Source organism: Phoca vitulina, unplaced genomic scaffold (assembly GCF_004348235.1).
Source record: "Phoca vitulina isolate PV1807 unplaced genomic scaffold, GSC_HSeal_1.0 scaffold7, whole genome shotgun sequence".
In the NCBI taxonomy this organism is placed as follows: Eukaryota; Metazoa; Chordata; class Mammalia; order Carnivora; family Phocidae; genus Phoca; species Phoca vitulina.
In genome coordinates this window covers 41,678,451-41,702,439 of record NW_022589710.1, presented here as the reverse complement: position 1 = coordinate 41,702,439, position 23,989 = coordinate 41,678,451, and the positions used below count along the sequence as shown (strand labels likewise).

At 46.6% G+C, this 23,989-nt stretch overlaps 1 protein-coding gene across 1 annotated transcript in view; it reads right to left on the bottom strand.

The window, feature by feature from the left end:
- Positions 1-23,459, bottom strand: part of TTC9 (tetratricopeptide repeat domain 9) — a 33,333-nt gene extending 9,874 nt beyond the window's left edge. The window contains exon 1 of the mRNA XM_032405437.1: positions 23,051-23,459. Within this exon, the coding sequence (XP_032261328.1) occupies positions 23,051-23,459 (409 nt within the window). The remainder of the gene's footprint in view (positions 1-23,050) is intronic.
- Positions 23,460-23,989: the final 530 nt, after the last annotated feature.

The window sequence follows — 23,989 nt, the reverse complement described above, 5'->3', positions numbered from 1 at the left end:
CAAGGGAGAGGTAAGATGGGATGTTTGTAGGTACATCCTTAGAGTGGGGAAAGTTCAGAAGGAGAGGTTGACCAGCAGTCTCAAGATGTTCCTTCCGCATCCCTATGCCCACTACCCAGGGCCTGTGGGCTGCGATCGCATCATCCCAGTGCCCTTGCTTCCTCTCCATGGTTAATCCCTTGCCCTGGGTCAGAGGTGGTGCTCGGTGCCTTACATACACTATGTCTTTTCATCTTCACGGTAACTGTGAAACAGGTTCTATTTAGATGCTTCTTTTTTAGACGATGAAACCCATTCCAGAGAAATTAAGTCACCTGCTCAAAGTCACTCAACTAGGAGGTGGTAGAATTATGATATCCACCCACTTCTGCCAGGATCTCCAGACTGTGCTCTTGACCATGGGTCTCTGTGGGTCTGTGTTTGAAGCCTTCCAAAACCCATGTAACCCCCGGTAAAAGCCACATCGCCTGTGTAAACTACCTTTCTCTGTGTTCCAGGGTCAACAAGGCAAAAAGCAATGCCTAACTTCACGGGGCACTGTTCAGGGCACAGGATCAGTGGTGAACCAAACACTCCATTCCATCCTGGAACTAATGGGCTGGTGGGGAAGGCAGACGTTCCATTATCCTGAGTACTCCCAAATGCCAAGACTGAGAAGAAGGGAAGAGAGGGAGCACACTGAGGGGGAGGGGCCCTCAACCAATATAAAGTATCATGGGAGGGCTTCATGGAAGAAGTGGTATTTAAGCGGGGCTCTGAAGACTGAGTGTTTCTCAACCTTAGCACTATAAACATTTTAGGCTGGATAACTTTTTGTCATAGGGGGATGCCCTGTGCATTGTATGATGTTTAGCAACATCCCTGACTTCTACCCACTACATGCCAGTTGTGACAACCAAAAATACGTCTCCAGATATTGCAAAATATCCTGGGGGGGTGGGGAGGAGGTAAAATCCTCCCTGTTTGAGAACCAGTGATCTAGGTGGAAAGGAGAAAACGCCTTCTAGGCAGAAGCAACAGAGAAAGAGATCGAGAGAGGTGGAAGGGGGAGATTGACTTATTTGAGGAGTTTTGAGGAACTATGCCTGGCTGGAGCAGAGAGCCTGAAGGGTAGGGTTAAAAGGAGGGAAGCTGGAAAAGCAAGAGGAAACCCGGACACCTAGACCCTTCTGGTCCCTGTTGAGGATCTGGGACTTTATTCTTAGTCACGCTGGGATGATGAAATGGTTTGACTAGGTTGATTCAAGTGGAGGCAGAAAGACAGGGGAGAAGGATCAGTTTAAGAGGCATCTAGGAGACAGAACTGACTAGCATTAGGGAACCTCTGAAATATTTTCCCTCTGCTGTTATATTCATGTGGTTAGAGCCCTTCATCCAGGAGGGCTTAGACTGCCATTTTGGATTCACTGATGATTCAGAAATTCTTCCATGTTGTTGTAACCTGGTCTGTATTTGAATTAAGGTTTATAATATGACAGTCTATGTGCTCTGCTATATGGAATGGATCAATATTTTAAAGAGTACTAGGCTGGGAATCAGAGAGCTAGATTCTAGTCCCACCTTTGCCACTAGCCAACAGTATGAAAATCACTTTCCCTTACTGGGCCTCAGTTTCCTCTCTGTAAAAGGAGGGAGCCTCACTTGGCTGAATAACCTCTACTCTCCATTTCAGTCTAACAGCCTGTGAATACAAATGTTGTCCACTTAATAGAAGGACGACACTGTTTCACTGGTTCCTCTTCAAAAGGAACTCTGTTCTCCCTACTACTTATAGTGAGGCATTTTCTGTTGGGGATGACACTCAGAACTTGTAGGGCAGTGATCAAAAGGGCTTCTATAAGACAATTTTCCATCTACATGGAGCCTTTTTTTTTTTTTTTTTTTGCATAGAGATTGGGTTATGCGGTCTTCCCAAGGCCAGGCTCTGGGGCAAGATCTTCCCTTAAGGGAGTAAGCTCTGCTCTGTCAGTCAGTTTCAGCAGAGGAGACTGAGAACTCGGGAAGGCAGGTCTCATGATGGATGGAGAGGGAGCTTGTTCCCGTCTGTGGCCTTGACTCTGGGTATATCTTTGGATTCAAAGATGCAGTCATTCGGTGGCAGAAGGGGTATGAAGGGGGGAGACATGTCCACAGTGGACATGAGAAGATGGGAAGAAAAAGGAAGCCCTTTTGAGAGAAATGTTATTAACCTTCTGGTCTCTGGGTCTTCTGACGTGTTTAAATAAATGCTACAGCTAAGCCATGGAGGATTCAGACAAGCTTCTAGTCATGGCAGGGAAGAAGTACTAGAAGAGAAAAGCCTTCCCCAAGCCAACAGTGGTGACAGAAGTGGTGGTAAATTTGGGGGACAAGAAGTGGGCTGTCAATGTCCAACCATCCTTGCACATGGAGATTCCTCTTCCATGGTCAACCTTGGGTGGTTAGGGTATGTATGGTTTTATAAAATGAGCTGGCAGGCTTTCTTAGCTCCGCAAAGGGGTCTGTGGTAGGAAAAAGTTAGAGAATCGGCAACTGAAAGAACCCCACTGCACAGTCATGCGCTCGGGACAGTGGAAATCCTATGTTGGATGTTCCCCAAAGCAACCACACTGAGACCTCAGGCTAAAACATGTCAGGTTCTACTGGCTCTGGCACCTGTCCTGTCTTTGTTTTTCCTGCTACACGCAAGGCATAGTGACTGCCTGGGCAAAGTGCCACTCGCTGGCATGAGATGAAAGGAAGCTGGATAAAGGGGAAAGAACAAGTTCATGCAGCCATTGGTTTTCTTCTTACAACTGATTGGCTATAGTTGGCCCTTACCAGCTGCCCAGAAGGGAAGCATGGGCAGGATGGGAGGGAAGGAAAGACTAGACTGGGACAAGGAGTGAGGAGAAGGAGGTTGCCTCACTTTATGGGTTGAATTGTGTCCTCCCCAAAAAAGATGTTGACGTCCTCATCCTCAGTATCTTAGAATTTGATGCTATTTGGAGAAAGGGTCTTTGCAGAGGTCATGAAGTCAACATGAGGTCACTAGGATGGGCCCTAAATTCAATACAGCTGGTGTCTTTATAAAAAGGAGAAATTGGGACACAGAGACAGACACACACATAGGAAAGATGATGTGAAAAGACACAGGTCGAAGGTGGCCATCTACAAGCCAAGGAACCCCAGGCCACCAGAAGCTAGGAGAGAGGCATGGAACAGACTCACCCGCTCTCCCCCCGACATAGCTCGCAGAAGGAACCAACCCTCCCCATACCTTGACCTTGGACTCCTAGCCTCCAGAACCGTGACAACAGACTGCTAGCATTTTAAGGCACAGTTTGCAGTGCTTTATTACGGCAACCTTAGGAAACCCACACACCTTGCTGGTCATTCCTTTGAGAGGTGGGCTCGGGAAGTGGCTGTCACATTACTGGGGGAAAATTTCCCCAAAGGGAACAAAATTATTTGGTTTTCAGATTTATTTTAAGGGGCAATGGCATAGTAGTAAAGTGGATGGAGTTTGGATCTGGACAGAGGTGACACTGGGAATATTTAACAACTGGGACAGGTCATAGCCAACCAGAGAGGCGTATAGTATTGTGCCAGCTCTGGGGTGTCCTGGCTGAACATCAATCGCTGGATCTGGAGATACAGTCCTGGGCTGCAGTCCAAGCTCTGCCACCTACTAGACCAGGCCCTTGGGCGTATCACTTAATCTCCCTTGGCCTTACTCTTCTCGTGTATTAAATGAAGATAGTAATACCTATTTTGTGGGAACTCTTGTGATGATAAAATGAGATAATTAAAGTATGTTATATGTTTCACACAGTGCTGGGCACAGAAACGGGTTCTCACAAATGCTAGCTCTTTAGGAAACCATTTGTCAAATATGGTTTCCCCAGCAACACGTACATTCACCAGAGAAAATTTCCATTTTGCGTCCTCCACACGGTATATGACACACACACAGAGCTAAAGCTTGATTTAAAGCAAATTTTCAAGAATAGGTCAGAGACATTGTGGAGGGTGATTTAGAGGGTCTTGCTGTGGCAGAGCAATGGGAATGTGACCTGGGCAGTGAAATGATAGAGATTTTGCTTCTGAGGCTCCATGTCCAGGACTACAGTGACCCACCCCATTCCACCTTTCCACGGAAGCGCTGATTTTCTCCTCTATGTACACAAATGCTTGCATTCGGAGTTCTGAAAACAACTCTCTTCTTTTGATTTCTCATTTTTGTTTCATGGTCGAGGGTGTACACAAACTCACACTTGCTCCGAGTGTTTCCCAAACCTAGGTTCGATGCTTGGTTTTACCTGTTTTCCTTTCAAAGGTGTGTTTTCTCTATTGGGACCAGGTGGGTAGAGGCAGAGAACATTACAAAAGTAGCTTTGCAGCCAGAAAAGGGGGCTTCAAGGAAAGAATGGAGTGGGGCTTGGGGCCCTTCTCACTTATACACGAGCCAGCCTCTGAGTTAACAGGTGGTTCTACCCTCTACCCCTCTACACCCCCAAACAGCAAACGGTAGTACTGTCTGTGCCTTCTCCCTCGCTGCAAACGGATGAATGGGTTCCACAGTCAGCATCTGGCTGACAGCTTTAAGGATGGGGAGGGGATGGATCCAAAGTAGCTGAGCTCCTCTGGGGTCCTAATAATTCAGGAGAGCTAGGAGCTCTAAACGCCAGCGGTGGCAGGAAAATGAATAGGCCTGGTTCCTGACTCTATAGGGCTTTACAGAGTCCGGGAGGGAAGAGGAAAGTGTTTTTAGCAGAGAAGTTGCTGGCCAGTTTCAGTGCCTCTGAGCTAGTTGGTTCAAGCCAGACAGTGGCCCTGGCATTGGCATTCATGCATGTGTCCTTGGGTTAAAACACCTCACCCCTCTGGGTCTCAACTTTCAAGTGCATAAACATAAAGATAATTATGGTTGCTATCTACCTTTTTCCTCAAGGCTTGCTGGCAGGACGAAAAAAGTCTGACATCTGATGAGAACCCTACAGACAAATGTTTCACATTAAATCACCCGTGGAAACTTGTTTAACGTGGAGATCCTAGACCCCATGCCCAATCTGCGATGCAGACTCCAAACGGCTAGAGTGGAGCCCATTTTTAAGAAGTCCCCAGGGGACGCCTGCAAGGGGCCTTCACCTCCTGAGCTGGTACTTTATATTCTAGCATTTTGGATATATGTTTCTTAAGGACCATGCAGTTGGTTAAACTTTGAGAACCCAGGACAGCCGTGAGCAGCTCCAGGATTACCCACAAGGCCAAACAGGTCCCAGCTGGCCAAGTCCTAGAGCTGGAAAAATCTGCACATGTGGGAAAACAATTGTTCTCAGACAGATGATCGGCTTGTGACGTTTTGGGTTTTTCTCTTCTTAGTGATTAGAGACTTCCCCCTGGAGAACAGGAGCCCAGGCCAGGGAAATGGGGAAACAGCAGAAGGCCGAGATGCTCCATGATGAGCTCAAGAGAATCTAGTCCTGTAGGCAGTGTTCATCCATCCTTCCAGAAGGGTAATAAGAGTACGAGCAGATAACTTTTTTTAAGCATGAATGGGCCAGGCGTTATTCTAAGCATTAACTCATTTCATCTTGATAACAACCTAAGAGGTAGGCTTTAGTATCTCACCCATTTTCTAGATGGGGAAACTGAGGCCTAAGGAAGTTCAGTCACTTGCTCAGGGTCACAAAGTGACTAAGTGTTAGGGTCAGGATTTGAACCTAAGCCAGCTGGAACCTGTGACTGTGCTCCTAAACATTATACACACTGCCCTCCTAGGATGCTCAGCTGCCTATAATGCATTTTAACTCATCTCCTTCAGTGCACAGATTTGAGGCATGAGTTCTGCTTCTCATGAGGCACAAGTGTGAGGCCCTGACAGTGCAAAACTGTGCTCACTTTACATGTATACTTCTCATCTGGAAGCTTCCCATATAACTCTCTAGGACTCTCTACCCTACCTGTTTCTCTATATCAAAGAGGAAAACAAACAAAACCAAGTGCCAGGTTTCCACCAAGGCTTTTTTTTTTTTTTTTAAAGTTCTAAAACCACCAGCATCTCCAATTCCATCGAGAGTCTATGGTTATCCTAATAGGGCTGACATGATATGTCTCAGGTTTCTTCCTGAAACAACCCTTACCTGGGCTTGTGTTTGTAAAACTAACCCCCACAGCATGATTTTTAAATTGAAATTTTTGTTGAGATAACTGTAGATTCACATACAATCCCAAGAAATAATATCAGGAGCTCCCCTGTACCCTTTACCCAGTCTCCCCCAAATGGTAACATCTTATAAAACTATAGTGCAATAATACTGACCATATGACCGACACTGATACAATCCACAGATTGATTTTTCCAGCTTTCCTTGTACTTATGTGTGTGTGTTTGGTTCTATACCATTTTATCACATATACAGATTCCTCCGTCTACCTCCAAAGTTAAGTTACAAAGCAGTTCCATTACCACAAGCATCCCTCCCGTTGCCCTTTTAGAACTACATCCATGTCCCTCCTGTATCTCCAAGTCCTCTTTAACCCCTGACAACCACTAGTCTATTCTCCATTTCTAAAATTTTGTCATTTCAAAGTATTACGTAAAGGGAATCATACAGTAGGAAGCCTTTAGGAGCTGGCTTTTTTTCACTCCGCATAATCCCCTTGAGATGCATCCAAGTTGTTGCATGAATCAATAGTTTGTTCCTTGTACTGCTGAGTAGTACTCCACAGTATGGATGTAACCATCGTCTGACCATTCACCTGATGAAGGACATCTGGACTGTTCCTGGTTTTTTGGTTATTGTGAACAATGCTGCTATGAACAGTCACAGACAGCTTTCATTTCTATAGGACAAATGCCCAAGAATGCAATTCCTGGGTCATGAGGGAAAACATTCCATCTGTCATCATTTAGCATGGTGTTAGCTTGAGTTGTTTTGTAGATACTCTTTATTAAGATCAGGTAATTTCCTTCTATTTCTAACTTGCTGGGAAATTATTGTTTTTCTAGTACCTGATGGTAATGGTTTCATATTGGGTGGTCTTTTTCAATGAGGTCAGATCTACAGGTGCAATCATCAAATTGACCCTTTAGTGTTCCAAAGAATAAAATTATTTTTCACAGCCACATACTCAGATCATGCCCATCACTGCAGTTATTCACGAAACATGTCTTCTTTGCCCTTCCAGACAAGCATCTGTAGGGCATCTTTTTGTTTGTTTTTTAAGTAGGCCCCACCATGGAGCCCAGCGTGGGGCTTGCACCCATGACCTTGAGATCAAGACCTGAACTGAGATCAAGAGTCAGACATTTAATGGGCTGAGCCACCCAGGCACCCTTGTGTGGGGCATCTTTAAATCCCCACACAGCAAAATGGCATCATTGTGGCTTGCACACATGGTAAGCTCAATAAGTAGCAATACCTAACATTTATATATTGTTTAACAACTCACTTGACCTTCATGATGACTGTGGGAAATAGGTATTATTAGCTCTGCTTCCAGAAGCTGAGGTTTAAGGAAGTTAAGTGACTTGCTAAGGCCATCTGGCTTGTAAGGAAAGAACCAGGGTTATCTAAACCCAAGTCCCATGTTGGTTCCACTCCAGCTGAGCTGGTGGTAAAGAGTGGAAACCTGGACTCCATGACCTCTAAAGGTCTTTTCTGAGTCCAAGGCACTGGGAAGCTCTAAGAGCAGGAAGACAGCAGTATCTATTCACACGAGACTTGCTCTGCCTGGCGCCCAGACAAGAGCTCTCCCTGCAACTGATGCCACGGCTCCCACTGGCAGGAGTCGTGTGACTCTGTCTAGTGGACTAAACCTCCTATGATTCCATTCACATTCACTTCTGACCTGCTTTTCCAATCCAGCACATGCTTGCATTTGAGTCAAACAAACGCTGCCAACGGTTCTTTTGTTTTCTTTGTGTTAGCAACACTGTTTTTGGAGATGTCTACTTTGCCTACCCTTTGAGTTCTTCATGTGGATTTCCCCAGTGGTCAAGGGCTGCATGAACAAGGGATGCTGCATCCCTCTCGCCATGGTCACACAACGTTGGGCAGAGGCTCTTAGTAAACTTATTTGATAAAGATTCATTTATCATGGCCTGTGCCTGGGGCTTCGTAAGGAAAACGGAGAGTGCTGAAAAGATATCGATACCTTCGAGGAGCTGATACTCTTCTTTTTCACCCTTTCTTGGCCAGCACTGAGATGGCAAAGTGGCAGGTGAGAGAGCCAAGGTGAAAAACCCATCAAAAATCCTATACATTGCAGGCTCATGTTGACAGTCCTTTAAGGGATATCAGAATCTGCTCCACCCAGAGTTGTAACGCCAAAGCCTGAGGTCAGTTCAGGTTGTTGGTGCCTGTCACAGGCCACTGTTCATGAGGGAAGCACCTGGGTGCTCTGGCAGCAGGCTTACAAGTTATCCACCCCCCCAATCCCTGGTGGTCCCCTAACTCTCCCTCTTGACCTCATTATGATAGACGCAGAGAGGGAAGGGAGTAGTAGGAAGAAAGTAGGACAGGATTACTGCTTATTGGAGTCTACATTAACACCCCTTTGTTGGGTTGCAAGTGGAATTTGGCGGGGCCAGCTGGGCCATTGGGAATGTGATGATGAGTACATACCCAGCAACAGAAGAAACCCATTGTCCGAAATTAGCTTTATCTTGCTGGCTCTGGCCAAGCAAGACACATGTTCCTGCTTATTGGCAGGAATTCTGAGCCAGGATGAGGGGAAATCTCAGAAGCCAAAATCCCATCCTGTTCTCTTTTTGGACTTTAAAGAACGCTGTCCCTGGTCTGATCATCTCTCCAGCCACCCTTTTCGTGACCCAGCAACATCTCTCCTATTCCTGTGGCCTTTCCCACCATCCTTCCATGGCACCAGTGCAAACATCATGTCACCAGGTATTTTGGGGGATAAGTTAGTTACCAGGCACACATGTAACAGAAAGAGCACTTTTGTGGCTTCCCTGTGGCAGCACCATGGGTAATAGCCAAGTGTTGGAAATAACCAAAATATCCACCAGGAGGAGATTGCTTAAGTAAATAATGGGACACAGGTACAATGGAACATGACACAGACATTGAAATCATGCTGAAGAAAAATACTTAGTGACATTGAAAAAATGTTTTTAGTGGAAAATATTGGTGGAAAAATAAAGGCGGTAAATGTTTGCGCAGTACAACCTGAATCTCGTGAAAAATAAATGTGTGTTTGTATCAGGATGAAGAATTGTAATAGGAGGCATGATAGATCCTCTTAGGGAAGAAACCGTCCTTTTTTAAAGAATACCCTCATCAACTGCTCTAGCAGGTAAGCTGAAACTTTGAGAGCAGCTGGAGGCAAACAACGTAGAAAAAAAGACGAGCAAACTGCCCTGTGTTTGAAATGACCCGAATTTGAGAGTGGAAGAGCTTAAGAGACAGAGAAGGGCTGGAGGGGGGGAAAAAGAGTCTGAGAAGCATGGTAGGTTGTTGGAAGCTGCCAAAAAAAGTTCAGCGGTCAATAAGAAACTCCTGGCAGTCTGCCAGCCAAATGGGTTTTAAGAAAAAGAATTTTGAATATTCAGTTTTTGAGATGTTAACTCCTTGTGTATCCCATAACCTTCAGGAACTCTACAGCCCCAAGTGGTGGTACCAGGGGGTGTGAAAGGTAAGGGGCAACAAGGGAACGCAGAAGCCCCCCCCCCCCAGCGGCGCCCCCGGGGGAGAGTGAGTGGCATCCTGGGGGGACCCGGGAAGGAGACCAGGGGGTCCCGGCGGTGGCCCCAGCACAAAGGACCCAAACTCCTTGTTTCCTAAATAAACTGGGGAAAGGTAGACCTTGAAGTGAGTTAGCTGATAAATGTTTATATGGACACAGAAGAAAGACTGGAAGGAAATAAACCCAAACAGGAAAGAGTTGGCTGGATGGCTGGATGACAAGCGAGTTTTAGTTTCTCCTTTGAATTTCTTTTATTTGCAATATCTTCTACAGTGACAATGTCTTACTTCTGAAATTAGAAGACTGTGTTAAAAATCCCCTCCGCCCATTATGTCTTCAAAGAGAGCAGGGGTGGGACTCGGCATTAGAGGTGCAGAGAAGGCTGAAGCGTCTCCTGAGCAGAAAGTACAGCCTGTTCCCGGGGCCCCTGCCTTGGGAAGACCTGGAGACCTGAGAGGGCCCTGGGCATGGTGGCAAAGGTGCACCTGCAAGAGCGAGTTTATGAGGAGGGTCCAAGGGACACACCTGCTGCTGCTTTCGCTCTCAGGATGCCCAGGCGAGCCCAAGCCTTTCCTCATCCGACACCAGGGAGGAGCGCAGGAAGTTGGCACCACCAGCGTGTGCACAACAGGGCAGGCGGGGCAGGCACGAGGCTGCCAGCCTCACGGCCTCTCCCTTGGATTTCTCCCTCTCACAGAGGCCTTGCCTTCCTCCATTGCCCCTTCCCACCAGGTAGCTTGCTTGCTTGTGAGGCTCCCCAGGGAACCCAACTGAACGCACCAGGTAGGAAACACCCACACTGAAGGCTGTTGGGTTACACCTTGCTCACCTCCCCTGCCCTGGAGCCACTGACCACTCTTTTGTCCTCTTCTGTTTGCTCCCTTGCTTCCCATATTCCCTCATAACCTCCTTTGCTGAGTCCTCGCTCCTCCCCTCTCACATACTTCCCTGTCTTAGTACCTCCTGGCGTGGGAGTTAGATTTACATAAACCATCACTTATGAAGTGTCTGTTGTGTGCCAGGCCCCTGCTAGGCACGTGTGCATGTATCATTTCACGTCAATCACCATCACAGTCCTCTGGGGTGCGTATTATTGCTCCCATTCTTTAACGGAAACAAGCTCAGAGAGATCAGCATCTGTCCGAGGTTAATGGCGGAGTCATTGGGAAGTCAGGATTCAAACCTACATCTGCTTATGCTAAGCAAATTCTCTCCCATTAGGCCACATTGCCCTGCAGGTGTTCTGCCTTTCTGTTCCTCTGTGTTCTCTTTCTTCCCTCCCATCCCCATTGGCAAACACAGGGGGACACCCCTTCTCACTATCTAGGTGTCAGGGACGAGTCCACACACGTTCCCGACGACCCAGTGGCCTCCACAGCCTGAGGGTGCAGGCCCATTCGAGCAAGGAGCTTAGTTCTGACTCAGGGTGAGCAGTAGGCCCAGAATCACATCCCAAAATGCTTGGATCTGGCCCAGACTCCTGAGGGATCTTTAGCTTTGGGCCAAGGGTGGCAACTGTCTGAGACACTATAACCTAGCCAGCACCCGTTGCCTGTAACTTTTGGCCTTGACCATCTTTCTTTCTTTCCTTTCTTTCTTTCTTTCTTTCCTTCCTTCCTTCCTTCCTTCCTTCCTTCCTCCCTTCCTCCCTTCCTCCCTTCCTCCCTTCCTCCCTTCCTTCTTCCTTCCTTCCTTCCTTCCTTCCTTTCTTTCAAGATTTATTTATTTATTTTTAGAGAGAGAGTGAGGGGAGGGGCAGAGGGAGAGAGAGAATCTCAAGCAGACTCCACAGTGAGCATGGAGCCCGATGGGCTCAATCTTACAACCCTGAGATCACGACCTGAGCCGAAACCAAGAGTTGGACACTTAACTGACTGAGCCGCCAGGAGCCTGGCAGTCTGTTTCTTAAAAATCTTTATTTTTTTTATCACCAGGACTTCCTGGCCTAGTATAACTAGCATTGCCATGTCTCTGATGGTGAATGACTGCCTGCTCAGAATCAAAGTCTGAATTTTGGAATATCTGGAAAGATCTAGCAGTAATAGGTAATATTTGGTGACATCAATTTAGATTCCAGAAGCCCAGATAATATTTTAAATAGGCTTCCAACTCTTGCCCTGGTTTCTTTCAGAGACCCTCTGTCTGACTTGATCATCCTGGGAGGCTGTGAGGTTTTGGTTTACCCCCATATTTGCAAGGGTTGCCTTGGAAATCTTAGTTGGGATGTTTTAACAATTATTTGTCAGCACATACCAGTAAACTAGAATAAAAGAGAGCTTGTTTCTTGTCTCTTTCCTAAATCTGGCTGCTCCCAGAAAGAGAGGCTGGGGGAGCGGGTAGCTAGAAGGCCTTCAAAATCCTAGACAGTTCAGCCCTTGTGAAAGGACACTTGGAGGGTACGGACCCAACCCCCACTGTTTACATTTGGGGAAACTGAGGCTCAGAGTGATGTGACTTGTCCAAAGTCACAGGGCAAGTTAGCAGCAGACTCTGGACTAGAACCCCAGTTCGCACTACTCCCATGCCATGTTTTGAGGAGAACAGAGAAGGTTTAGATTTGGGCTATAAGGAGCCATGGCAAGTGCACCGTAAAGATTCAGTGAATAAGTGAGTTTCCTTCCCATGCTCAGGCAGCTGTATTTGAGATACCGATGGCCAGGATTTCCGAAATTCAGGGGCCAATAAGAATCTTGGGCACTGAATACACATGCCATCCCTTCCTCAACACCAGAGGCACATTGCTAATGTTCAGGACCAATTTATATCACAAGATCTGACTGAACTCTCTTCCCTGCCTCACTGGCAGATTCAAACTGTCACTAACATGCTACTGGGTCAGAGGGGCGTTCTCCTACAGGGGGTTCCATGCTGTCAGGATCTAGCTCTGTGCGTGGATTCGGGTGGTAGGCACTGCAGAAAGGGGGATGAATCCTACTGTGGGATAGTAAGAGAAACTGGTGGGCTTGGGATAATTTTGCTCGACATCTACTGCCTGACAAGGCGAGACAAGACATAGCTAATATCCAGAATGGCACTAAAAATCATGTTTATAAGGTGGGTTTTCTTCAGGAAAATAAAAAGAAGAAAGCAAAACTACCCATGATTTCTCTAACAGATAACCCTGTCATCGTTTTTCTTAAAAAATAAAAGCAATTATGCATATAGTTAGAAAAGTCAAATACTACTGAAAGATTTAAAATAAAAAACTTAAAAAAAGACATGAAGGAACCTTAAGTGCATATTGCTAAGAAAAAGAAGCCAATCTGAAAAGGCCACATACTGTATGATTCCAACTCCATGACATTCTGGAAAAGGCAAAACTATGGAGACAGTAAAAAGATCAGGGGTTGCAGGGGTTGTGGGGTAGGGTGTAAGGATGAACAGGCAGAGCACAGAGGATTTTTAGGACAGTAAAAACACTCTGTATGGTACCCTAATGGTGGATACATGTTATTATACATTTGTCCAAAGCCATCCGATGCACAACACCAACAGTGAACTCTAATGTGAACTACGGACTTTGGGTGATTACGATGTGTCAGCATAGGTTCATCATTTGTAACAAATGTCCCACTCTGGTGAGGGATGCTGATAATGGGGGAGGCTGTGCACATGTGGGGGCAGGGGCTCTATGAGAAATCTCTGTACTTTCCTCTCCATTTTGCTGTGAAAACTGCCCTACAAACAATTAAGTCTTAATAATTAAAAAAAAAAAAGTTTAAGTCTCTCTAATTCCTTTGCCCAGTCCCCTTTTCAAGTGAGGTTAACAGCTTCACTTGAGTGATTTCAGATGATCTTCTTGACAGAGATACGTTTATGCTAGTTTATATCTTTTCTTACACAGGGAATCATTAAACACTGTTCCACATTCTGCCTTTTCATGTAATAACAGCATTTGGAGACTGGTCTGTATCCACACACACAGAACTACCCCATTCTGTATAATGGCCACACAGTTCAGGAAGAATGGCATGAAGATAATCTTTCTGAAGAGCTGGAAAAGACCTTGGAGATCTTGGAATCCAACCCTAGTCTTTGTAAATAAGAAAACTGCAGCCCAAAAGAGAAGAGTCCTTGGCTCAAGGCACCAGCACGTGGAAAACTTGGAGTCCAAGTCCTTGTTCACCAAGTCACGCTTCCATTGTGTTCTCAAAGGTAGGGATGTCAGAAGAGAAGTGGGGAAATCTTAGCCTTCAGAGAACACCCCTAGCATTCTCCTCATTAGATGATTTTTTTAAAGCACGTGTTTTCTGTGTGTGTGTGGACTATGAAGCAACCAGCATTTAGGGGACTGTTTTAGTATGTGTGTTTGAAACAATATGGGAGAGTCAGTGTGGATAGATATTTAATACAGAAACCAGGCATCAAGGGAGTTTCCCTAGTGGATACTATCCAAGTATCGCTTTTATCCTAAAATTGTTAAAATTGGAGGTGAGCATTTTCCTCATTGGGTAGGTCCTCTATTTTTTTCCTCCTACATATCCCTACCCACTTAAAATGCTAATTTACACTTCCAATACTTTATACTTTAGGAAATACACTCACATTGCTCCTTGCCCTCACCCTGTGAGTCAAGCTGTCATGATTATACCCATTTAATAAGAGAGGAAAACCAAGGTCAGGGATGTTGTGAACAGATTAAGTTCCTGTATGGTGAATGTGCCACCAGTGGTCATGTGAGTCCACCTCAGTTAGTGTCCCACTAGACACAGGGCCAGCTGGTCTCTTTGGTGCTGGTTTTGGGGATCCTTTATTTTTGTTTCTTGAGAGATGAGGTTTTGGCCCACAAAGCCAGAACCCAGTACCAGCCAGTCATAAAAACACAAACTAAAACACAAATATTACTTTCCAGGATGTGAGGCGAGCAAATGTTCCACACAACCAGAATAATAATGTGTCCAACTTCATTTGGCACTAAAACTGAAACATGTTTTTCAATAATGGTATCACCACTCTGATGACATTAAAACTGACCAGGTCTAGAATAATGCATTTGGACAATTCCAGATGTTATTCATCTAGTGGGTCATTTTTTCTCATTGTGTCCACAAAGTAATTATTGAGACAGTAATGGCTAAAGTGAATTCCTGCTCTTAACACTTCCACTCAAATTTCTCAGGACCTCCTAACTGTAATTCGCATGCTCTGAAGCAAGGGGGACAGAAAAGAGGAGGAAGTATGGGTGGGGCTCCTGCAGCCTCTAGGCTCACTGGAAATTATGACTCACCAGCTCCTCACCCCTCTCTGTCCATACAAATTCAGGTCACCTTCCTAGTGACAGAAGGGGAAATTCTGACCTGGCTACAGAACGCAGGACACTTTCCTCTTAACCACCCAGAATGGTCAAGGAATGGGACTCCTAATCATACAAGGCACAATCACAGTAAAAGGATGTTTGACCTACAGAATATAAGACTGGAGGAGGGGCAACTGAGTTGCCCTAAAAATGCCAAGGCTTGTCCTTGTTACAAGGGTGATGAGATATAGTCTATGAGATGAGATGTAGTCTATGTTGCCTCAAAGGGTAGATAGAATATGGATAGATCAGGGGCGCCTGGGTGGCTCAGTTGTTTAGGCATCCAGCTTTTGATTTCAGCTCAGGTCTCAGGGTCATGAGATCGAGCCCCATGTTGGTCTCCCCACCCAGCACAGAGTCAGCTTGTCCCTCTCCCTCCCCTTCCCCGACCCCTGCACATGCTCACTCTCTCGCAAATAAATAAAATAAATAAATAAATAAAATATTTTTAAAAAAGAATATGGATGGATCAATAGAAATTTCAAGGAGGCAAATTTTAGCATTTAGGGAAGAAACTCCTAAAAATGGAGGCTGCAAGGTGAATGGTTAGGACTACAGGCTTTGGAATTACAGAGTGGTGATGAGAAATCCCAGCTTGCTATATACTGCTTTGTGACCACAAGTGAGCGACTTAACTGTTCCAAGCTTAAGTTTTCTGTCTCACAAAGTGAGATAAAATGAAATTATATATATATTAAGTATATATATTTATAATATATGTATAAATCATATATAATTTTATATGTTCATATACATATATGTATTGTGTGTGTGTGTGTGTATATATATTTTTTTTTTCATCAAAGGCGGGGACCTTGTCCTTCATGTTTACTCCTGTATACTCAGGCCCAATGCCCAGGATCTAGTACATATTAAATGCACAATTAATATTAATGGAATGATTGCATTTACTGGATCTTTAATATGAGACAGCTGCTGGAATAAAGCATTTTCATTCATTTCTAACACATTCATGAAACATCAACTGGGTGCTAGGAACTGGGCTTGTCATGGTGCTTTATTGCCATTATTGTTACTATAATTGTTATTATAGCAATTGTTGTTATATAATAACAATAATTGCCATTATTGTTATTATAGTTGTTGTTTTGTGGTGGTGGTTGTTAAATGGGTCACTTTAGGTGGTGGTGAGTACCTCTAATGTTGGAAGTGCCTAAGCTTATGCTAGATGGCAAGTTGGTAATGTTAACAAGGAAATTCACACACCTGTGTAAAGTTTGAGGTCACATCCAAATCTGAAATGTAATTTTGATTACATAACTCTCGAGACAGCTATTTAGCACCACTTCTCACTTTTGTTCTTTACACACAGAAACACCATGGAAAGGAAACATTTGCCCCCTGAGCTTCCTCCACGTAAACCTCATCTATAATTTGAGTGTTCTTTGAAAGTCTTTGAAAGGCAGAAAAGGAAGGGAAGATCCGCTTAGATACATTTCAACCTGAGATTCTTCTAGATCAAGTCAACCTTCCTTGGCACTACACATATTGCCTCCTTTTCAGAAATACTTGGGAACTGTTGGTTTGGGTCCTACTAGACATGGCATCATTTTATTGCTGATATGAAAATGTATATGTACAAGAGAAAGGTAATGAGCTTTACATTGCTATGAATGATTTCAAGGCCACATGAATACCACCAGGAAGACTAAACTCCTTTCCTTTTCGATAGCATTGTCTTTGGATTTTTAAGTCTGATACCACAGTTAGTGCCAGAGGTTTCTGCTATGTGTTTGGGCAGGACCAATTATCTTGGTGAAAATGGAAAACTCTGTTCCCAACTGAACCTCTGACTTCCCAAAGTCACCTGGGAATTAGGCACTTGATGGTTGGTAGGTTGAAACATTTGGTTTTCATCCTAGATATCTGGAGAAGGCACAGCCTGGGGGTAGGGTAAAAGAGAACAGCTCTAAGAAGAGAATGTCCCATCTGGAGCTCACTCCCAACTTGCAAAGCTCTGGGAGCAGCTTTTGGCTGCTCTAGATCTTGGCCTTCCGGTCCTCACAGCGGCTGAATCCCCTTGCCTTGGATGGGACACTTCCATGCATTGTGGCTGTAGGGACTCTGACTGTAAGGCATCCTAAATAGTTTCTGGCCAAGATCCACCCAATTCATTTCCCTTGCAGGTAGACTAAGGACCTTCAGAATCTACTTTAGAAACTCAGTCCAAAGTCTACGTTCAGAATGTTCTTTCCTAGAAAGCATCCTACAAGTTTCAATTCTCACATCATTTCTTGGAAAATGATCTTAGAGGCCAGAGATTTATTGGCAAAGGTGTTGCCCAAGGAACAGCCTCAGATCAACAATGGCTTGGCCAGTCAAGCTCTCTCACCCAGAGGGCAAGCTCTTGGCTGTGCATCTTAGCATGAAGCCCCTCTTCTTTCCCCTTCCTCTGACCAATTCTTACCCCCAAAACTTATCTTCTGGCTACTGGGTTACCAGTTGTCTCTAGACTTCATCTCCTTTTTACCACTCAGTTCCTGCATTTATAATTCATCCATCTTTATGCTTGGTTCTCTGGTTCCACATCCATTTCTGTCGAGTACCCTTTGTCTTAGAACCTGCCTCAGAGTCTTTATCTAATTTTGTCCCCCTTAGATGTATCTACCCGGTCAGCTTCTGGTATCCCATTGAGGGCGACTTCAAGGGTGGGTGGATTATGCAGTCAGAAGGGCCCTGTATTTGGTTTAATGCTCTGTTATTGCTTCCTCAAAATTTCTAACAATTTTATCTTTGGAGCTGTGTTTTGTAAGTGAAGTTTGATGGGATGATGGAGCACAAACATGAGCAGAGGAGAGAGGCACAACCATTCTTTGCAGCCCCGGTTGCACATAGCATTCAGGATGCCCCATGAGCACAGAATTCAGTGGACCCACAGTGTGTGAGAATTCAGCAAGACCCAGCTTGAGTATAAGGTAAGACTATCAGGTCTGTAACTAAGTAAGCAGGCAGACATGCTGACAGTCCCAAGAGGCATGCTTCCCATTCAACCCAGAAATTGTTTCAAATACAGAAAGAAAGCAATAAGAAGCACAAATGACCTAAAGCCCCATCATCTCTTTTCTTACTTATGTTTCTACCTGGTACTAGCTAACCGCTTATGCTGCAAATGATGACATAGAAGGAAAGAGTAGGGTAAGAGTAGGGAATACTTCCTTTTCCTTTCCTTACTCAGTAGAAAGCCAAATTTGGTGGGAAATGCACACATAAAGAGTGTGTGGAAAGAAACGAAATAAAAACCATTGAGTTTGTTTTGTCAGCATTTCCACTGTTCTAGGAAGAATAAACTACATATGCATGTATAAACTACAAAATGTGAATTGTGTAATTTACGTGAATTAACATACAAGGTAAGTGCTTTCCTATTTCCATTTAAAACTAGCATCACACAATATAAAGATGAACAGTAAAATTCATGCCAATAATTTAAAATTAAATTTTAATTTTCTTATACTGACATTAAATAGCAAATAAAAGCACCATGTCAAATCGAGAGAGAGAAAGAGATCATGAAAGAAAGGAAAAAAGCTTTATCTTTTAACACCTTTAATGATACTTCCCCCACACACTTTTTGAATAAGGAGCTCCCTATTTTCATTTGCACTGGGCTGCACAAATTATGTAGCCCTGTTCCGTGGCTTTAAGACATGTCCATCCCAGGCCTTTTCCCAGTGTGACCTCTCTAGGCCTTGTCATACCGCTGTCCTGGGGCTTTTTATAGGATCAGTGGATATTATCTGCCCCTTTGGTAAAATAAACAACAACAACAACAAATCTCTTAAATGTAGCTCTATGTGGATGGGGAAATGGGTAAAATGACATGGTAGGGGCTTAACCAAAGCCACAGGGTATGCCAGGGATAGAGGCACAAGCCGATCCTCATCTAGATCCAATGCCACAGCCTGTTGGCACTCATCTACACTGCGGGCATTTGAGTCTTGAATGTCATTTGAAAATACCAACAAAGTCATTACATGTTGCACCCTTTTGATCACACCCAGCTGGGGCCACCACAGCCCCATAGGAATCATGTGGAGCAAAAGGCTCTGCCTTTCAAAAGATGCTGCACAAAACATTCCAAGGCCCCAGGGGAGTCCTGTGTCTTGTTCAAGGTCAACAGGAGTCAATCAACAGGCCAACACATGCTTCCTTTGCAGCTTTGGTAAGGATCAGAGTCCTATATCGCCCCAGGCAGGTCAGAGTATCTTTTCAATCACCGTATCAAAGTCATTCAAAATTCTGAAAGAACGGGATGCTTCCCATATATTTTTTTTTTTCCTTAAAGAATAAGACAGGTAAAATCAAGTCCAGGGGTCTTGCAGTACTGGCCAGATCCCTCCTAATCAGGAGGACCTCCAAGCCAGAACAGACCACAACCATGGGCACTTTGACAACTGCCTGCACACGCTTCATGTGACCCCCTCAAGTCATCCAAATGAATTTTTAGACTACCATCTCTTAGCACATTGCACATTCTAGCTGCCCCCTTGCTATTCTCTTGGAGCCTTCCATGAAGAGTACATTGGGACTCAATGTACATTCAAGTCCACCAGACCTAGGTTTTTTCCAGAAGCCCCACAACAGCCTTTTGTGAGGTGCCCAGATGCCCTTAGCAACGTGGCCTAATCCTCCGGGTACTTCTGGGCTAGTCCAAGTTCCTCCCAAACCTCAAACATCTCTCTCTATGGACAGCTGTGTAGAAGGACAGATCTTTGAGAGCGCAAACATCTTCAGACTGCTCCCACCAGGAGCCGGCTGGGCTGCTCAGCCAGCACTGCAGCCCGGATGGAAGGCTCAGGGGCCTTTCTGCCAGAAAGAATGTGCAGCTGCGGTCTCCTTCCTATCAGCAGGCACAAGGGGGACAGGGTATCTTCTGGGCCACACTGCCCTGCTCTGGCTCTGACAACAGTGACAGCGATCTTTTCTTCCCTTTCCATCAAGTGGCAGTCGTAAACGCTTAAAAATTTTATGTCGCGGGGCGCCTGGGTGGCTCAGTCAGTTGAGCGGCTGCCTTCGGCTCAGGTCATGATCCCAGGGTCCTGGGATCGAGCCCCGCGTCGGGCTCCCTGCTCAGTGGAGAGTCTGCTTCTCCCTCTCTCTCTGCCTACTTGTGCTCTCTCTCTATCTCTCTGTCAAATAAATAAATAAAATCTTTAAAAAAAAAATTTTATGTCGCAATGTGAAATAATCTTCACGAAAATATTTTAATGAAATGTAAAAATGCTTCTCATATAATGGTAAGTGGGAATAAAAGCAGGATACAGGAGGTCCTGGCTTTGTAAACAGTTTACATTTATGTATAAAAAAAAAATACAGGGAGGAAATATATCACAAGGGATGTCTTTTGGTGGTGAGGTTAAGAGTAATTTTGCATTTTCTTCTTTAAACTTTTTTGTATTTTCTTTTTTTTTTTAAGATTTTTTATTTATTTGACAGAGAGAGACACAGCGAGAGAGAGAACACAAGCAGGGGGAGTGGGAGAGGGAGACGGAGAAGCAGGCTTCCCGCTCAGCAGGGAGCCCGATGCGATGCGGGGCTCGATCCCAGGACCCTGGGATCATGACCTGAGCCAAAGGCAGATGCTTAACGACTGAGCCACCCAGGCGCCCCTAAACTTTTTTGTATTTTCTAAAAGAAAATATACTTTAGAGGTACGTATTACTTTTGTAGTCCAACAAGAAAGGATACTTTCTTATTAGCTAGGATTTCTCAGACATTAGTAACAGATTTTAAGCATTATCCCAAAGAAAACCAACATCAGTCTTCTCCTTCTTCTCTAGGTGACTTCCAGGATCCCTTCTCCCAATTGAATTTTCTATACAGGATACAGATTTGGGCTTTGACAGGACTGCTCAGCTTGTAAGTACTCTTCTTTTCTCTCTCATTGAAACTTGAAAATACTTAGGAAGAGCCCTATCAGAGTTTTGAATTAAGGTCCTGCATTTCTTTCTCCTGGTTCCCAGGGCTCAGAGCTCCAAACAGAAGCCCACCTGAGACTAGATTCAGGGAGCCAGAGGCCTAGAGGACAGTGACTTTGCGCATCAAGGTGTGATGGCAAGAACATTGATTTTGGAGTTGAATGGCTCTGGAACCTCAGGGTTTTTTTTCTCTGCAATCTTATAGCAAGTTGTTTTAAAGGTTAAAAAGCGCATTGTATGTAGAGTGACTAGCACAGTGCACACAGTAAATTATTAATATGAAGAAGGGGTGAGCGCTGGAGAAGGCAGCAGAGGGGAGATTTGCTATTGCTACTCTCCATTCTCTCACCACTGAAGTTTTCCAAGCGCCTGCAGGGTGGGGGCGGGGGTCAGGAGCTGGCGGGATCTCAGCCCCTCCCTGACTGGGCTTGCCTGACCAAGGACACATCTTTGGTTTCACCAAGGAAATGTAACCACCTCTCGGGTAGGAGATAGGCAGTCCTAGCCACAGGCCAGCAGCCAAAAGCGTGGGGTGAGGGGCAACCCTAGAATGCCCATGGCTAAGACTAAATATAAGACTCCATTACCACTCTGAAATCACCGCATTAGTGATCCGGAGTGCCTCTTCCTCCACCCACGGCCACTCTGCCCTTTAACTATTCATCAGGCAGAAGCAAGTATGCCAGAGGCTTACGGGAAATAAAGAGAATCAAGCTGCCCGTTATGATGGATTGAGATAGTCCATCTTTGCTATAGGACTACTTTACCTAGTGCCATTATTACTAGGACTGCTATGGGCACCACCATTTTTACAACTGCTACTAGTCTATTAATCCCTTACATTTGTAAACTACAATTTATAAAGTGGCTGGGTTTTGCCTGATTAAAGGTGATACTGGGCATGGCATTATGGGAACACAGAGTCAGTCTGGCACTAGACACCTCAAAGGGAACAGAGCAGAATTACTGATATATTTTTTTCCATCCCCCAATTTCCTGTGCCCAAAACACATTCACCCTCCCCAGGCCACACCCAGTCACTCTCCTGACGCTCCTCTGCTCCAACTGTCCGGAGCTAGTTTAGGCAACTTCAAGGGTTAGGGACTAGGAGTAATGGCCTTTTATTTGGCCAGAGGAGCTGGACCGTGCCCAAATCCCACCAAACAGGGTGAGAGAGGAGTACAGAATGCCTCTCCAAATATAAGGCCATTGCGCCTGCCAACATCTCCCACCTTCCCGCAGGAAGGGCCTGGAATGACCCAAGCTCTTCCTTTTTTTAAAGAGACTTTAAATTTCCTGTGGCAAAGTTAAATTTTTAAAAATGCCTGACTTTGACCTAAATCCCCAAAGTGAACTCTGGAATGTATACCTCACCTTCTCTGAGCTCTGCTGGGGCCCCCTCTTCCCTCGGGCCCTGCAGTCTGCTGGGAGAGACCAGAGCTAACGGAGCCAGGATGTGGCACACAGCTCAAGCCCAACCATGAACTAGCCTCCCTTTGAGATCGCTCTCTTCACCTGGCAACCGGGGGCCCCAGCAGAGCTCAGAGAGAAGAAGAAGTGGCATTTTGGAATCCATTTTGCTCAAGATGCTGAAGGCATCGCGATGAACTGCTCTTTGCTACCGAGGCCAAGGGAACTTGGGGCAGGAAGGACTTTACCCATCGGGATGCTGTCAGTTGAGGGCAAGGTGAGGGCGAGCTCTGGTGCCAATGATACCTGAGGAAAGCGGCCAGTGGGCATGCGGTGGGTGCGGGTGCCCTCCCTGGGCGCTACTTCCCGCATTTGGACCCAGGTCCACTGGTGAGCAGTAGCAACAGCAATCGCCACCAGGCCAGCCGGGGCTCCTTCTGTCTGTCCAGTTATTTTTAGGTGAGATTTACGATGGATGAGGGGGAAGGGACACAGGATGACAACGAGTTTTGGGAGGTGTAGTCCTAAAAGTCACTTTTTCCAAAGCGCCCCCCTCCCGGGTCCTCCTTCCCGGGGCAGCACGGTGCCAGCGGGGAAGTGGGCAGCGCGGGCGCGCCGCAGCGGTCGGCTGGGACCCGAGGGCCGGGGCCCCTCGCCGGGCGCCGGGCGGGGGGGCGGGGGGCGGGCGGGCAGGCAGGGGAGGAGGGGCCGGGCGCGGCGCGGCGCAGCTCACCTGCCAGGCTGTTGTAGCAGTCGATCTCGATGGCTTCCACTGTCTTGCTCTGCTCCTCCGAGAGGCGGCCGGGGTTTGGGGCCCCGGGCGGGGAGGCCGCGCGCGAGTCCCGCTCCTGCTCCCCGGGCGCCGGCAGCAGCCCCTTCAGCTCCAACAACGCCCGGTGGTATTTGCCGATGGCTTCGCGGAATTTCTTGTCCTTGTAGCACTGCGCCCCTTGGCTCTTGAACTCGTGCGCCCGCCGGATGAACTCGGCGGGCTCGGCCGCCGCCCCAGCCTGGCCGCGCGCCGGGACCCCGCCGCCGCCGCCGCCCGGGACGCACAGTGGCGGCGGCGGCCGCTGCGCCTCGCCGGCCGCGGGCGGGTTCGGGTTCCCCTTGGCCGCGGCCGCTGAGCCCTTCCTCTCCATCCGGCCGCCGCCCGGCGCCCCGCGCGCGCCGCGATCCGCCCGCCGCCGCGGCCGCCGCGCCCTCCCGGGTTTAAAAGCGGCGGGCGCCTGCCCCGCGCTTGGCAAGCTTGGCCGCGGCCGTGACACCCCGCGGCGGTCTGGCGCCCCGCACTCCCATTCTCCTCGCCAGCTGCGGTAGGCTGCTCTCTCCTCCTCCTCCTCCTCGGATTGCTGTCCCCTCCCTCCCTCCCTCCCCCTCTCCCGCGCCGCCCGCCCTTCTCGCCCTCCTCCCCTCCCGCAACCTGCGGGCGGTGGCGACCTGGCCCTCGCGGGCGCAGGGCTATTAGGATGGGAGACCGCGGGCCCGATTGGGGTGGCGGTATTGTCGCTGACCCGGAAGAAGCTTGGCTCGCCCGAAGGAGGGGAGGATTAATGACAAAGACGGGCCCGTTCTTTCCCATTCAACCCAACACTCGGAGAAGCGCCTAGTCTGAAAGAGACGAATGGGGGAAGGGGTGTGTGTGTGTGTGTGTGTGTGTGTGTGTGTGTGT